Consider the following 17,002-nt stretch of genomic DNA (forward strand, 5'->3'; position numbering starts at 1 on the left):
TATAAATAATAAAACTTGTAAACAGAGATATGGACATAGAGCTATAACAATGTATTAACATAAAAATAAAGTTTCTTTTATCTTTCTTTATCAACATTGCTTTTCACTAATCTTTCATCATTCCTTATAAGTAAGGATATTATAGTCCATTTAATTTAAAAATCCTCTATTTTATAATCTCGAGACCTCCACCAAGACCCCGTGAACACCCTGCAGCATCAACAAGACGCGCATCATCATCAGCTCCTCCATCACGCCACGTCTCTGACTATTCAGCAGCACAGCCCGCAGAACAACCAGCAGAAACGGCAGCATCCCCAGCACCTTCTGCACCAGGGCGCGACTTCTTTGACGTCTCTCGAGCAGCAGCAGCAGCAGCAACAACACAGTCCCCAGAGCGGCCAACAGAAGCGACCTTACTCGACGTCCTCGAGCTCCTGCGGTAGCGCCGACGGTCCAGAAGTGCACTTGACGAATTCCCTGAGCCTTCTACCGTCGAGATACCACTCGTCTCATCATCATCACCATATCCCGCCGGATTCGACGTCGTCGGCGACGTTGGATGAGGCTGGCGGCGTAATCATGTACCCGAACTGCGGTTTTAACAACAACGACAGCTACAACGCCGCGGTGCTTCAGCACCACGACGGCTATCAACAGGGTCATCCTCAGGCTCACCACAGCAACGGAACGGTGAAGCACTCTCATCATCATCTGGAAGCCTCGTCAGCTGGCTATACAAGCGTCATCGTCGATTCTCAACAGTACAGTCCCAGCACCGTATCTCAGGAGCTGCACGCACATCAGACGGTGCCGGTGAGCAGCGGCACACCGCCGCTACATCATCAGTCTCATTACGAAACGCATCATCAATTTGTTCACTGACATCAATTCGAGGTGCCCTGCGCGTAGCACTTCGACGCCGCTTGCGACGACGATGCGTGCGGGCATCATCATCGTCATCATCATCATCATCATCATCACCATCACCATCACCAACAGCAACGCCATTGCGTAACGTCAGAGTGTGGTGAAGAACAGTACGCTGGACATCAAACGAACAATGAATCTTACAATTCTATTGGGTCTCACGTTACTTACATCACACCTTACAAAAGACTCTGGAAAATGGAGGAACGAAGTACTTTAAGAGGTAATTCGTAATTACTACCAGAAAGTCAGTGCCATAAAGTTACAATACTAAAGTTATAAACTATCAAATGTTACGACTGTAAAAGGTCCTTGACTTTACATTGGACTTCTTCCAACGCGTATGCCAAGTTAAATATGTTACCATCTATATATTTTTATTTGCATGCAAAAATTCTGTGGAAATAACTTTCGCATGAATTTCGATAAAAAGATAATAAATTTTATTTAAAGATATTTTTTGTGTAATAGATGATTTCACGTAAAGAAAAGGATTGCGGCAGATCGACGTACCATTTGTGAAATAAGCTTTGAGAACCATGTAATCTTGAGCCTAATTTTGACACACTGGTCATAATTCTAGATTTTTACTCACATTATTACGTTAACCATAAAAGAATGATTATACAATGAATAATCCGATGATAGACACAGCAATGTGGCAGCGGTGGTCAAAGAACTTTGATTCCAACATTCTCTAGCGTAATAAATACTTTAATAAATGCTATTGAAATAAAAATACGATGATAATCCATACACAATATCTACTGTTATTGTTTTTTTCAGATTCATTTTTTAATTTTAATGTCATCTTTAAACCTAAAAACTTAAAGGAATTAATTTCAATTGTATTGTAACGTCATCGCGATATAACCCAGACAGCACACAACGTTTTAAAAACGTATTAAAAATGTACGTAATGGATGTTCCATACATATTTAAAACATCCAAATCCGATCCTTAAACATCTTTAGAACATTTTAAAAACACCCCGTGATACTTTTCTGGACATCTGAAAAATGTTTATTTTAAGTACTAAACGGATGAAAATTAGATCTATTTCGACCATTTAAATAAATATTTTTGAAAATTGTCACGTGTAGGTAGATTATTTGTTTTTAATACAAATCGAAGTTAATTTGTTAGCAATTTATTAATTATACAAAATATACTAATAAATTAATAGAGTTATTCTGTAACTTTTAATGATCTTAAAGTTCTGTATTGTCATTGCACAAATATTAATTTGTTATTATATTATGTGCAGTTAATAAATTGCTAAGAAATTAACTTCAAGTTGCATTAAAAACGTATATTCCACCTACATCTTTAAAAAAATTATTTTAATGATAGAAATAGATCCAATTTTAGACTGTTTAGTTCTTAAATATACAACACATATTTTAAAAGCAATTTCTGATTGTTAACAGATCGTATTAATAAAACAAACGATTAAAAAAATTCAACATTGTTGTGACGTTTCAACTACAAAAATGTGCAATAAAAATTAGGCATCTTATTGAAATAATTTCAGATGATTTTAATACAATCTTTATATTATTATTCAAGATTAAGAGGCGCATTTATTCTTTTTGTTTATTCTTTATCTCGCTTTATCGGGACAACGGAAAGATGATACAGCTAAAGTCCATAAGCTCATGAGGATTTTGGATCTAATCTAGGCCAATTTTTAAGAAAATGTATTTCTCATACATGTTATCATTTCTATTACATGTTTAAAAAATTGACAATTATTTCACAAGAATTTTTTTAGGCGAGAATTTTTTTTAATGTATATAAAATGGAAATTTTTTAATATGAATATATTTTGAACGTCCAATAATGTATGTTCTTAAAAATCATTTGTATTACATCCATTAACATTTAGATAAAATCAAGACAAATCGAACATCCATTGGATGTCTGGGAAACAATGCGATTCCAATATCGAGCATTTAAATGCGCATGTGTTAGCCAAGCGCGAGGAAAAAATAAAGATTACGAGATTGATAATTTGAAGAGAATCCACCAATCCCTTATATGTATTATACTTTGTGTCACATATCTCGAGATGAGACAATAATAATTCGCGATATTGTAATTCAGCTCCATTTAAGTACTTCATAAAAGTAATCGGAGATTGCGAGCATCGCGTAGGAAAGAGTTAAGAATATTTTATACGCGCTGGACGCGAATTTCCTGGAGACTTCACGAAGAATAATTCAACAAAAAAAGAAAAAATACCGGATGTGAAATATTAATTAATATTAGAACGTTTAAATTCATAAATAATTGAAGACAAGAGAAGAAGTATATGTATATTGATTTTCACAACTTAAGACTCCGAGAAATCAGATATAAGAATTCTGTATAAAATTTATTTATGAAATAATTCAAAATAAATTTATATATACAGTAGTGGCAGACAAAATAGGTACACTTGCTCTTGTCATTGCTTTTTAATTGTCAAAAATTTTTATTTGTAAAATTTTTAATTGTAAGAAATTTTTTTTATATATAAATACACTTTTAACATGCCGTTGTCGAAGTAAAAAGTATTTTATTTAAGCGTGCGTTTACAAATTAAAAAATCAATGACAAGATCTAGTGTGGCTATTTTTTCTACTACCGCTGTATATACAATACATATATATATATCTTATGTTCCACAAAATTCGTACAGTAAAATGCACAATGCGATTCTCTAAATCAGAAGAAACTTTATCTTCAAATAAAATTGTATTAAAATTTTAAAATAAATCCGTAACTTTTGCCAAAGGAAAAAGTTACTTCTACTACGTAGGGAATCGCAACGTACATTCCACACACGCGAATTCTGGGACGCTTTGTAATTATTAAAATAATTGCACATTAAATGTAAAATCCGAAGTAAATTTTTTTCCATGGAATTCAGATGAGTTACATTATCAAAATCGGCTTGACAAATGGAAACAAGATACATAGCAAAATCAAATGGTTTTAGTTATTCTAGTTGTAATTTTTCGCGTTACATATTTATATGCATGCAGTTGTGTGTGTGCAAAAAATTTTACTTTTTTTCTTAAATAAAAATTAAAAAATTATTGAAACGTATATATAAATATCTTATAAATTTCAAATTAAGATTCTTAACTAATAATTAACCCCTAAGTAGTCGCGCTGGCGCATAGAATAAAACTGTAAAAATAACTCGTGAGATCTGAGCACTCGTCCTCCACCTTAGTGAATTTTTTTATTCAAAAGCAGGGTTCACAATTTGTCCAACGTCCACGACGATCCGCTATCCAATAGGAGGAATTTTTGCATAGCAACATTTTTGTCTCCAGAAAATGTATTCTTTTATTGGATATTGGACGTCATACCTCAGATTTCGAATACAGCATGAATACTGCACAATAGTGGTTTTCTTTTGCTCGTAACGGTGGACGATCTCATGCCGGCAAAGCAACCAGACCTGTTCGTCAAGTCTTTAGAGGTGATTGGTTAGATCCACAGGTAAGAACCAATCACGTTAAATTGCTCGGCGGACAGGTTTTTACCTGCTTTACTAGTCTGAAATTCGTCTAGAATTTCTGTATTACCTTCTCATAACAGCGACATTAATACATTCCTTTTTAAGCTCTCACGATTGGCGCATTCTATGTGCCGTGCAAATTATACAAGTGTTTTTTCTTGCTTTATATTTTTGTATTGTGTTTATTACATTATGCTACAGATAATTGGTTTTATAAACAAATTTAATATATTTTTGTAAGGTGCATTAATAATTAAAATAATTGAATCGTAAAATTGCATAGATTTATCATATAAGACACTTTCTAAAATTGTTTTCTAATATATATATATATAACATTATTGAAATATAATTTTAACACTTTTAAAAAGCTCTTTGATAGCTTATAAATATATAAATATAAATATTTACTATTATTCAATAATCTTTTTATTTTCTAGATTTTATTTAAAAAGATTTATGTTTATACATAATGTTGTTGTGTAAGTTTTATTTAGTTTTAATACTTAATAATCTTGTCAATATGTAATAATACAATAAAGAAATTATTCTATACACCCAGGACAAAAATTCTTATTCTGACCGCATATATGTGACAACAACACTTATATAGAAGATTATAAAGCTTCATATGTATTTTTATATCATGATTCATTATTTAAAATTTAACTCTAAAACTGTTTAAAAAAAATGGCCAAAATCAAATTGTTGTATTATTACAGGACAAAAAAATATTTATATATATGTATATATATAATATTTGAACGTAATCTATAATGAGGACATCTTTTAGATTAAATTTTTTTTTAAATATACTTTTTTAAAAAAGAATAAAGCGTTGAATAATTTTTAAAAACATGAAATTTTGACAACACAAAGAGTTAGAGTAACTAAAACTATTTGTTTTTATCTTTATCCATATCTCAAGCCGTTTAGCAATAATACAATCCGTGAAAATTCTGTGGAACATTTTGTAAATAAATTTTGTATAATTTTATATTAGTCATTTTCAACCCTTTAAATTTTTAAATTGTTTTAAAAGCATTGAAGAACAAGATATTCTAATATTAAACAATATACTAATCGGGTTATTGTTGCTGTACCGTTAATGCGAGATATCTTCTCTCGAATGTAACACTATGTAAATACTGTAGACGTAATTATTCTAATTAATTAACATAATATGTATATATAGTAGCACTTACATCGATCCGTAAAGACTGACCGGTGCTTGTGCCAATCGACCAAAGAAATTTGCGATCTTTTTATCGAAGAATTAGTATTATATTTTTAATCGCTTATTTAAGTGCAAGTATCCAGTATAAGAAAAGTGAATACTGTATATATCTGAATGCGTAGCGTAAAACCCTATGTACTTTGACCATCGCGAGATATTTTATTACAGATAGAGATTATCATGTCACAGATCGTGCTGTGTATAAACACATGCATGTGTAATCAGCATCAAAATATGAAAACCTGAGACGTAACTTCTTTTTCTAATATGTCTCTCAAAACACGAGAAAACAATGTCTCTCGGTTATCTTAATGCCGATTATACACGCATGACGCATATCTAATTATTTGTATCAATGTAAAGAGTGTGAAATTTCGTAGCGAGAATCACGGCAATGCCCGTGTCAAGCATTGTAAATATTGTAAAAGTATAATACTACATACGTACATACACAAGAAAGTATATCATATTTTCTTCTGAAAAAATGTATGGTATTTTTTATTTGTCTTCTCCCGTTTTGATGTCACGCAAGCACTTGCAAGTAAAATATTAATGAAGACATGAGATAATGCTATAACATACTTCGTTAAAAGAGACGATCGACACTTAGCAGTTATGCGCAAGTAAGGTGAACAGATACACCTTGTATTATTCCTAATCCCAAATTTATAATGTATATAAATTGATTTAATTTATTTTGCATGACAAATACATTTAATATTTGAATGTAACCCGCAATGAGGAAATCTTTTAAACTAGAATTTTTTTGAAAATATACTTTTTTAAATATTATACATATATAACATATATATATATATATATATATATATATAGTTATATATATATATATATATATATATATATATAACTATATATATATACTATATTATATATATATATATATATATATATATATATATATATGTTATATACAATAATATATATATAATATAGTAACATATATAATTCGTATAAGTAAATTTCTTTGAGCAATTGAAAAGTCCATTATTATAATTTTTTACATTATAAAATTAAAATTTGTAAAAAAGTTATTTAAAATTTTGGAGTAACATTAAGACTCTTCAACAGGCATTCTAAGCAATTTAGCTGCGCGAATTCTCACGTTTAGATTATTCCGGATGCATTTGCATTTTCTAACGAATACGCGAATTACGTAATAAAAAGGCAAAAAAAGATGACGTCGGTCAAACAATCGATGTCGTGGAAATATTTCGAAAAGCATTGAAAAAACAATAATGGACATTTCAGGTAATTCAATTTCGCGAGATTCTCACGATTAAATTAAGAGCGACGAGTTCGGGGTGCGCGTGCGAGGTCGTACACAAAAGCGACCCGCGTCCAAGCGGGTATTCCCCTCCATCCGACAAACACGGCGAGGCAACGATCCCGCTTTTCTGCTGCGCGACCCCGATTGTCACTCGGCCGGTGCAAACAATAAATTAATTGTGCCTCGCACGACTCTGCGATCGGCGGGCTAGCTTTCGGCGGTCGCGTGCTTGCTGGCATGAGGTCTCTCAAGAGGCACGTGCCATTTCATATAATCGCCATTCGGCCTCTCTCTTTCTCTCGCGCGCTCGAAACAAAAAGATGGGCTTCGTAGAAGTCACGTTCCCCAAAGTTCAACTTACTCCATTTACTCCATTACGAGTGACATACTATAATATGTCTTTCCCTTTCAAAGATATAGCGAGAGGAAGGTGTGAAGATGAATATTGTTATACCCGTCAATATTAACTTTGTGAGACAGTTTTCTTGCAGCAATGTGTTGACAAAACTTGTGAGGATCTGACAAAGCTTTAGATATCTGAAGAATTTTTTAGGATTAAATCGTGGATTAGAATACTTTAATTTTCGTTATTACGTAACATTAATGGAGTGGAAAATGAATTGAAGAGCTTTTAACACGACCTGTCTTTATAATCTGACCTGGCTTTGTAAACACTGATGTGAGGACCGATCGAAAAGGATCTCAAACGTATGATCCCTAAACCGAGAGACCGCGGGCGGTATTTGACAGTCGGGACTTTCTGTAACGATTGATCGCACAATTTCACAGAATCGTGGTCGCGTTCCATTCGCCGGCCGAAGAATTTAACGAGCCGCACGCGACTTCGTGCAGCCTCGACACGTCGTCGCACACGACCGATAATGGCACCCTTCATGGGCCTATCCCGCCTCTGACGTCCTCATTATATTCATGCCGTGGCTGGTATAGTCTTCCCTACTTCTGTACGTATTACGACGAACACTATCGAATAGAACTGCACACGGATAGTCAATGACACGAGTAAATACGCGATTTAAGTAACGTTATTTCTCGTCCTTTCAAAGTTATTAAACGACTCTGTTGTTTTCTGTCCATTTTTATTCATGAGGATTAACTTTAATCTCAGTTTAAGTTGTTTTTTTTTTTACTTTTTCCTAGTCCTAATCGAATTGGGAAAAAAAAAGAAAGTTAATTCAAAATTAAAGTCAAACTATGTTGGTGGAAATAATCATTAGACAATAAAAAGATACGGGTATCGTGTTCCTATGTTCGTTATTTTTACAAAAATAGCTGAACCTAAAATAACAGATGGTGAACAAGATTTTATCTTGTTAAGGATTCTAGAAGAATAACATCCTAATCGCTTTTCCAGTCATTCTCTCTTGATAGCAGGTCATCGAACTCAGAACTATAATCCTCTCTGTCGTACAAAAAATTGTTATTGCAAGAAAGTCGAATAAATAAATTTAAAATAATACGTAAATAATAAACATAATATACGGACAGTCAACTCGTAGAAGATTAGAACGATGAATAGGCGGGGTCGAGCACACAGTATAGACTGTGTATAATTGCCGCAGCGAGTGGTTTTGTTTCTTTCCTCGCGTTTCTTCCAGTCGCTCGTAAAAATATGAGACGTGAAGGCTTAAACTTTTATACGTCTCTGCGTATACTCCACAGCAGAACGGTACGGGTATTGTATATAAGAACCCGGTCACGAAAGTAATGAGGCCACGTACGGTCAGCAGAGAACCGTTGCGCAAAATTTTTATAATTATTTTCTCTGCTCCCCCATCCCCGCACACAATTTTCTATATCTCTTTTCACCTTTTCTTTATGTCATAGAAAGCAAAAAAAAAAGGAAAATCAAAATGGTTAAAATTATTCTTGAAAAGAGAGTTTAAATATTCTATAGATTTTTCATTTTTTTTATTCGCGTGTGTTAATCTACTTTTTGTATTATTCTATGTTTAAAGGAGAACTTTCCACTTTTCCTTTCTGTCGAAAAAGTAAAAAAAAAAAAAATAGATAATTAAGATTATTCTGAAAAAGGTTTCAAATATCATCTATATATTTCGTTGTATTTACACGTGTGCGTGCGTGTGTCACTCTACTGTTTGCACTTTTTCACATTTAACGCCAGAATAACCGGTAAATGCATACTTATTGTTACTATTTTTGTTATTCTTTTTAATTTCTCATAATAATTATTTAAATAATTAATCCGAAAATAAAAAATCCGACAAAATCAGTTTATAATAGTTTTTGTAATTTGATCTAAAAATTTGAAACCCGTCATTTTGATGAATTTGGTTGTTTAGTTAAGGAAAAAAAAAACTTATTTTATCTGATCCTAAGATTATTTTTACATTAATATTTGACATTAATTTTGATTTTCGAGAAATTCTTTTCCTAAAGCGGCGACAAGGATAATATTGCGTGTCGTGCGTAACACCCCTGAAGAACAACATATGCCGTATCGAGGGTACCGCAGAAGTGGCTATTATCTCTGGCGATTAGGGATATAAACGCGGATTTAGGTCAGAGAGGGAGAGATTTTAACTAAACACTTGACAGGTTGCGTGCGCTATAGAAACATTTGTATCGCGGGGCGTAGTATTTGCTTATCATTAAGACGCGGATTTATGGAGATTTATTGGGGTATAGTACCTAACCACGATGCTCTCGTTGATGAAATCTGCAGCGCAAAAGTAGAGGCTGCGCAAGTAATCGCGGTCACAGGCTAAATAAATGTTCAAGTTATACGTAAGTGCGATCTTACCATAGTTTGGGAAAATAATGATTCTTCCAATCTCTGTTCCGCACAAAAATGCTCTGTACCTACAAATACCCTACATTTTCGGAGTCAGTGAATTTTTGTGAAGAAACGTAGCGAAACGCTTGTTGTCGTAATTAAACAAGATCGGAAAGGGCCGAGATGTTGGAAATAATGAAAGGATTTCGGCGGGTAGGCCACGATTACAGATGAATTTTCGTGGAGCGAAGATCGCGCGCTGGTTGGAGGCGATCCTTGGTGCCGTCGATGACGGTGTAGTAAATCTGGCGTGTATAGCTGAGGAAAGGTGAGTGAGGGTGGCACGTTGGGTTCTGACGGACCCGTCGCACACACACACATACCCACACACACACCTAGACAAATACACGCACACGGTGCACACAAGAGTGCTGGGCACGCAGGTGTATCGGTGGCGGGCCTGCGCGCAATCAGGGGCGAAGGGTCCGTTTTAGCGGAGTCGCCCCCGCGGTAACCAGGACAACGGCACGCAACGCCGCCCACAATCCCCGGGCTGTCTTGTCCGATGTGTTTGCTCGATGATTTTATACCAATTACGGCCTATCCCTGTGCCATTGCCTACGCCAACACACACACACACACACACACACACACACACACCATGCGCGCGAGCGCACACGCAGCTGGCTGCCGCCATCGCCGTTCCGCCACCGCTTCCGGAACGGAAGTCAGCACCAGATCGCAGGTTGGCTGCTGACGATTAAGACAAAGCGTCAGGTACTTGGTACCAACATTATTACCGACGAATATCGGAGCATCGATACTATCTGTGGTCCCGACAAGATATAGTGTGTACATCTTTAAATATCGTTATCAATTTACTGTTCTTATGATCTTTCCAAATATTTTTAATATTTACTATTTGAACACCTGTTGCGTTAAATTAAAATCCGACCCTAAATAGAATATTTAGTGAAGATTGTAAAATTGATCTAAGATTTATAGAGACTTATAGGACGAATAGTTTTTTGATACTTTATGAAGTATTGTGACAATTTAACTTTAATATTTCCTGGCGTTTAACCTAGATAGAATAAATTTCATCTTTTTCTATTCCGAATAAAGAAATATATACATTTCAATCACATGGCAAGATATAAGATTAATTAAATGACACACAAATAGAAGAATCTGTTCGACATATGTACTGGAAAATAATCAATTATAATAACAATTATATTATATACCTACGTATGTATATAATCGTTTCTTAAATTAAAAATTTATGTATAATTTTTATTTATTTTTTATTCATGATTTTATAATTTTATTTAATTCATTATTTTCATTCAGACTTAATTAAACTTAATAATTAATTTAACTTTATAGTTAATTTACTAAATACCACTCAAAAATATACAAGTATAATGCCTATTTTGTCTATACGCATATTGTGTATTTAATTATTGTCAGCATTGATATGTTAAACGTATATAAAAAAATATAATAAATTAAGCAATATGAATGCTAACTCAAATTTTTGATCAAAATGTTACCTTCATTTATGTGTTATAAATACAATTAATTATTTTTCAGTAGATGTGATATATTTATTAATTTAAGTATAATTATCTTTGGTACTGCATATTTGAATATTTCTATTATATTACACAGTGATACATACATTCGGATTCTTACGAATAATTATGAAATTATGAATCTATTTAAAAAATATTGAGTCGACTAGTATATTTCATAAAGTCTATCACTATCCTTTTCTTATCTATTAAAAAATATTGTGCATTCTAAATGCATGAAGTATTATGCATCCCAAATTGTTTCTAGTCTTATGAAAAGTATGACAAATATATTACTTCGGAGCACCATGTATATTTTTCTCTGCGGCAAAATGCATATGGAGACATCTGTAGATATCCTCGGGTACCTTCAAGTAAACCTTCAACATTATCTACGCAAATGGCTGGTAAATCAGATAACAAGAAACAAGATGTTTTATTATGATTGCATCACTTCTCATGAGTAAATAGAATGAATTAAATTAATTAAAAAAATTCTCTGCTTTATCAATTAATTTCTCATTACATTTAGAGAAACAAATATTAAAAAATTTATTTGTGGGATATAATGTTTATTTCACTGAAATAAATCTTTACTTCAATACAGTAAAATAAAATTTTATTCCTACCAAATAAATCAATAAAAGATATAATTGTTCAATTTGTCAATGAAAACTAATTAATGAAACAAACAAAATATAGTTGTAGAAATATATATTCAACACATAATTAATCAAATTTTTTTATAATCAAAATAAATATTAAGGTCAATAATAAATATTAAAGAAAACATTATAAATAAATTTTGCTTTTAAATATTACAATTTTTCTCAGTGCAATTATTGAAAAATTCATAAACATAAAGAACTTTTCTCTTTTATTTAATTTGATGAGATTCATGAGAAGTGATGCAATTATTATCTGATACCCTGTATATAGTGTATATAATAAATAATTGATCTCATTCAGGCTATCTTGTAGTATTTGTTGTTCTTTAAAAGGACTATTAATTTTTACTTTAATAATATCGAGAATATTCGAAGATGTTTAAATGAAAAACAAATTATAAATTGTCTCCGGTAAAATTACACGGCTGTAATTATTAATTATATACAAGATTGATCAAGCTTTATCGAACTTTTTAACGTTATCTTATGCCGCAAGGAAAGATCACATTCTCTAATATCGAAGGAACATGTGCTATATATAACAGTACAAAGTTAATAAGAAATATTAAATTTGGATGCTGTAACGCGTTACATTATGCAATAAGTTACACAGAGAAAGACTATACGTTAAGAAGTAAGTAATATTAATAACATAACTCTATCCAATAATTTAAACTGATACCTTACATTACCTACTTAATCTCTATTTGGTTTAACGATTAATTGGCCGGCGTATCAATTGCACCATAACACGAGATCGGTTATCTCAGATTTAAATTGCGATCAGAATTTCGATCGAGCCTCATGATACGTTCCATAATGGCCGTTCCTGTTTTTGCCGAAATCGTCGTCGAAGTTATCGGCCCCGCTGTACATGGAAAAGCCACGACGAGAGAGCAATTCTCCAGGCACGATTGTGGGATTGGTGTAACAAAAGTCTGCCATCATACTCGTCTGCTTGTTTAGTTGGTTGGACCTAAATCAATTTTTAATTTCAACCGGCGACCTAATTACAGTTAAAAACTGAAGAGGAACAAGGATTCGATGTAGAGGATTATCGCGACAGCTGAATTCAAATCGATTACTGTGAGGATTACAAATGGTGAATATTTTGGAAACGATGATTATTAGCGTTAGCAAAAAGTGATTGAAGAAACTTGAACCAAAGAGAACTTTTTCAAGTTTCGTGGTGAAAGTAAGTCGAAGGAAGATTGGGAAATATTTTCAGAAAATCGCAGGAAGAAGGAAAGTAACTCGAGGACAACAAACAAGGACATTCTCTATCGTGGCAATTAAAGGTCGCAGTTACGATTTATTCTTACATGTATAACAATCGGAATGGAATCAAGTCGAGATTACGACTGAATTCCGTCCTAATGTTAAATATTTCCGAACAAAGGAATCATTTACTAATTAAAATAAAATTTTTCATCGTTATTATCGTTTTGCGTTCTTGGACGAGATAAGTGGAATAATCGCGGCAATAAAGATATGTTATCAACAATTTCGTCGTCGGCTACGTGACTCACAGAAGAAACATGCGTATTTTCATACTTGCACGGTAGAAACGCGAAAATGTTTAATCGCTTCCGTTGCAGATATATGTCAGGTATTTTTCTTACTTTCCTTTCGCCGCGCAGGTGCACCGTTAAGTGAAGCAATCAAATAATCACGGAAATATCGGAAATATCAGTCTGTTACATGCAATACTCGATAATCGATTTTATAGCATAAATGTGTAGTTAGATCAATTTTAAGCGCACAATTTTCCACACGTTTTGCGAATAAATCACTAGAATCATTATAGTTCAATCTTGCGATTACGTAAATTTTACGAAATTATATAATATATAAAAACTATAACTATAAAAATAAAATATCAGAAAATGTGCGAGAACCTGTTGCCAAAAAAAAAAAAGAGAGAGAGACGTTTTATTTCACGTTCCGCAATATTGAAGATCTGAAAACCGGATATTTCACGTGTCCGGTGAAATATACGTCGCCGACGATTCGCGATCGGACAGTAATATGTATTTAGCTACGGTACGATTCAGCCGCGTAGAAATTTTGAAACGTTATTCCGCGAACGCGGAGACGTCCTCGACTATACGCGCACTTTTGCGCAATAAAATATGTGCATGTCGTCAACGGATTGTGAGTACTTTAATCGATGTTTACGTTGGATGGTAATACAGCACGATTGATATTTGCCAAATATTTCACATCTTTCGTGGATTGCGCAGACGGAATTTTTTGATTGATGCTGACAACGGAGGATGCATTATTACTCACCCGTCTCCGGCTAATCGATTTACTTTCACGAATAGCACGATCACCAGAGTGAAAAGTAAGATAAGCGCGCCGGCGGTGATGCCGCATGCAATGTAAAAATATAGCGTCAAATCGTCGACGGATCCCTAGAAAGAAGAGTTTAGAAATCACTTTTCCCTTAGGAAAAAAAAAAGCACCCCAAGTCCAAATCAATCAACGTTCGCTTAGCATTAGGGACAGACGCTCGTACGAAGAATCTATTTGTTCGTCAGTCGGGCACCGCGATGAGATTCATGCACCATGATTTCGGTAAATAAGCGTTAATTAAAGCGATCAAGCGAAAGTTTCAAATAACAAGGAAAAACGGGAGTTGTGAATGGAATTTCGTGCGCGCGGCCGATGTGTTCGCTTCCACCGAGGTTTCGTAAACAGCATTTATAATTCCAACATATCGACGATCATTAACAACGGCACCTTTCTCAAATCACTATCGTATCCCCAATCGGGATTTATCTCGTGAGTATCTGTGCCTCGCGTTTCAACCGCTCGTTTGCACCAGAGTCCGACCTTGCGTGCACGCGCAGCTGCATCTCTAATAACGAGGCCTGCGAACGGACGTGATCAATTACGATACGAGATCTACCGGAATCTGTAAACGTCTCCCGTATTTTGTCCGAGAGGAAAACCGAGAGAGATAAACGAGAGAAGAACACGGACGCGATCAATCGCGAGTTATTGCGCGAGGAGCTTCAAGCGTTTTCTCTTGCAATTACTATACGTATTTCAAAATTAGTCTACAAATATTTTCTCCATATTCTTTACAAGAGACTTCTAATAATTATCATTAAGTTATGAGCCATTAAAGGAATATTTGCTCGTTGATAGGGAATTATCAGATAGCACCGTTCAAGATAACACGCACTCATTAAAGTTCTAATTACATTATAACTCTGTTAAAGAATAATGAAAATGATTATATATTGATTTATTATATGTATTTATGATAAAATATATGATAAACGTAGATCTACATTTTTCTCAATCACTTGCTATTAGAAATGTTGTAAATATGTAAAAAAAAAAAAAACCGTAATATACGTCCTAATTTTTTTCATTATCAGCACAGGGAGATAATTTACGATCGCCAGATGTGGAAACTTACCACGGATAAAGGTACACCGAAGAAAATCAGGTTTGCCATGAGGCTACACAGATGGGCATAACTATATTAATAATGTCACACAGGTGATCGATAAACCCGCCTGATGTACACCCTGTTTACGACACCCGAAGCGAAACACGAACTAGGAATTTTGCCGGAAAAAAAGAGAGAGAGAGAGGAAAGGAAAACCGTGCGCTGCACGTGACGCTTGGGGCGTATTTGCGGTCAGGGACCGTATACCGACCGACCTCGGGATCACTCGAGAGATATGTAAACATCGAAAGGAGGGAGGGAAACTAGCGTGTTACTTACCATCGTAAATATGAATCAACCAGCCGAATACGCGAACGCCGGTCTTGTCATGCCTCGCTCGCGACGTTGTCCCCTACGTTATATGATGTCGCGTTTGCGCTCAAGACACCAACATCAGGTATCAGTGTGTTATCGCGACCTGCTCGCGTATCTATCAAGAAGCAATGGCATTGTGAGCTCCGAGATTGTTGTCAGATCCCGATCGGAGTACTTGCGGGGTCCTCCGGTCGGTGGGGGGGGTGGGGGGGGGGAGGAATCAAGTTCGACTTCGAGGGTCCAACACTAATAGGAAATCCGAAAAAGGAAAAGGGAGAGAAAGAGAGGACAACGAGAGGGGGAGAAAAGTGAAGAAGCGCGCGCAAAAGAAAATCGTGGCAATAGCGTTCACCAAGTTCCTGTCGCAATCGCTAACTTCGTCCGACAGGTGCGGTACGACCGGCTAGTTAAACGAGTACTAAACGAGACCACCGAGAGCGAGGTGAGGTGAAGCCGGCAGTGCCAGCTAAGCAACGTCGAATGCTGATAAACCCCACCAACGTTACGCGGGCATGTGTACATTGCACACGTGTGTGCGACTTGCGTGTCTCCGCGGAGGCATCTCCGGCCACCTCCGCGCTCTTACCCACGGAGAGAGACCCCGCGTGGTGTCCTGCACCTGGGCAGGAACGCTCGATTGCGTAACGGATCGATAATATTCCTGCTCGTTCGCCAGACATCGATAATTTCATTAATACTCGCGGCGACAATGAAACATCGTAATTTATAGTCTTGCAAGCGAAAAGGAATATTTTGGAGTTCGATATTGCGATTATGCGCCTGGTAATGTTGAGGTATCAAGTTTTCGATCGAGCAGAGATTTTCTTTTTAATAAGACTTAATTTTAAGACTTAAGCTATCAACTTAATTTCTAGCCTGATGAAAAGAATGATTGAGTCTCATCTTTTTAGGAATTTTTTATGTTTTCATGAGAAATCCAATTTTTAAAATAACTTCCAGCTAAATTTTATAACTAAAAGAATTTTTTTAAATTCTTATTCGAATTAAAAACTTTCCAAAAATGCTAAGAAAGCCTACATCTGCTCCTCAGATTTTGTAAGTTTTCTGAAAAAATTGGAGTAAGAAATTTTAGAATATTTTAGAATTCATATGTATAAAGAATTTTGAGTTTTTTTCAGAAATTGTAAAAGTATCGAAATTATTGAACATATTAACATTATAACAACCAAACCTATGGGTCAAAATAACGAGTTTTAAATTTCTATATTAAATTACAAAAATAATCTTGATT

The 17,002-nt window shown here is 34.6% G+C and overlaps 2 protein-coding genes across 4 annotated transcripts in view; one reads left to right on the forward strand and one right to left on the reverse strand.

Moving 5' to 3' along the window:
• The window catches only part of LOC105830800 (single-minded homolog 2), a 54,681-nt gene extending 48,515 nt beyond the window's left edge, over positions 1-6,166 (forward strand). For 2 of the 3 annotated variants that reach the window (XM_036285575.1, XM_036285574.1), the window contains exon 9: positions 185-6,166. In XM_036285575.1, the coding sequence (XP_036141468.1) occupies positions 185-885 (701 nt within the window). In that variant the 3' untranslated portion in view covers positions 886-6,166. The remainder of the gene's footprint in view (positions 1-184) is intronic. The other variant, XR_004962902.1, reaches the window with a different exon arrangement.
• Positions 6,167-10,906: 4,740 nt separating this feature from the next.
• On the reverse strand, positions 10,907-15,678 carry LOC105835526. The gene is made up of 3 exons (XM_012678914.3): positions 15,403-15,678; positions 14,262-14,386; positions 10,907-12,945 (listed from the first exon to the last, which is right to left on the reverse strand). Exons 1-3 carry the CDS (start codon positions 15,439-15,441, stop codon positions 12,753-12,755), a joined length of 357 nt encoding a protein of 118 aa, XP_012534368.1. The 5' UTR covers positions 15,442-15,678; the 3' UTR covers positions 10,907-12,752.
• Between the last annotated feature and the right edge of the window lie 1,324 nt (positions 15,679-17,002).

Source organism: Monomorium pharaonis, chromosome 4 (genome assembly GCF_013373865.1).
Source record: "Monomorium pharaonis isolate MP-MQ-018 chromosome 4, ASM1337386v2, whole genome shotgun sequence".
NCBI lineage: Eukaryota > Metazoa > Arthropoda > Insecta > Hymenoptera > Formicidae > Monomorium > Monomorium pharaonis.

Excerpts from the sequence above, each read along its gene's own strand:
- LOC105835526 (XM_012678914.3), bottom strand. The coding sequence starts at position 15,441 with ATGGCAAACCTGATTTTCTTCGGTGTACCTTTATCCGTG. Across the intron at positions 14,387-15,402 it reads TCGGTGTACCTTTATCCGTG|GGATCCGTCGACGATTTGAC; the intron begins GTAAGTTTCCAC and ends TCTTCTTTCTAG. Across the intron at positions 12,946-14,261 it reads AATCGATTAGCCGGAGACGG|GTCCAACCAACTAAACAAGC; the intron begins GTGAGTAATAAT and ends AAATTGATTTAG.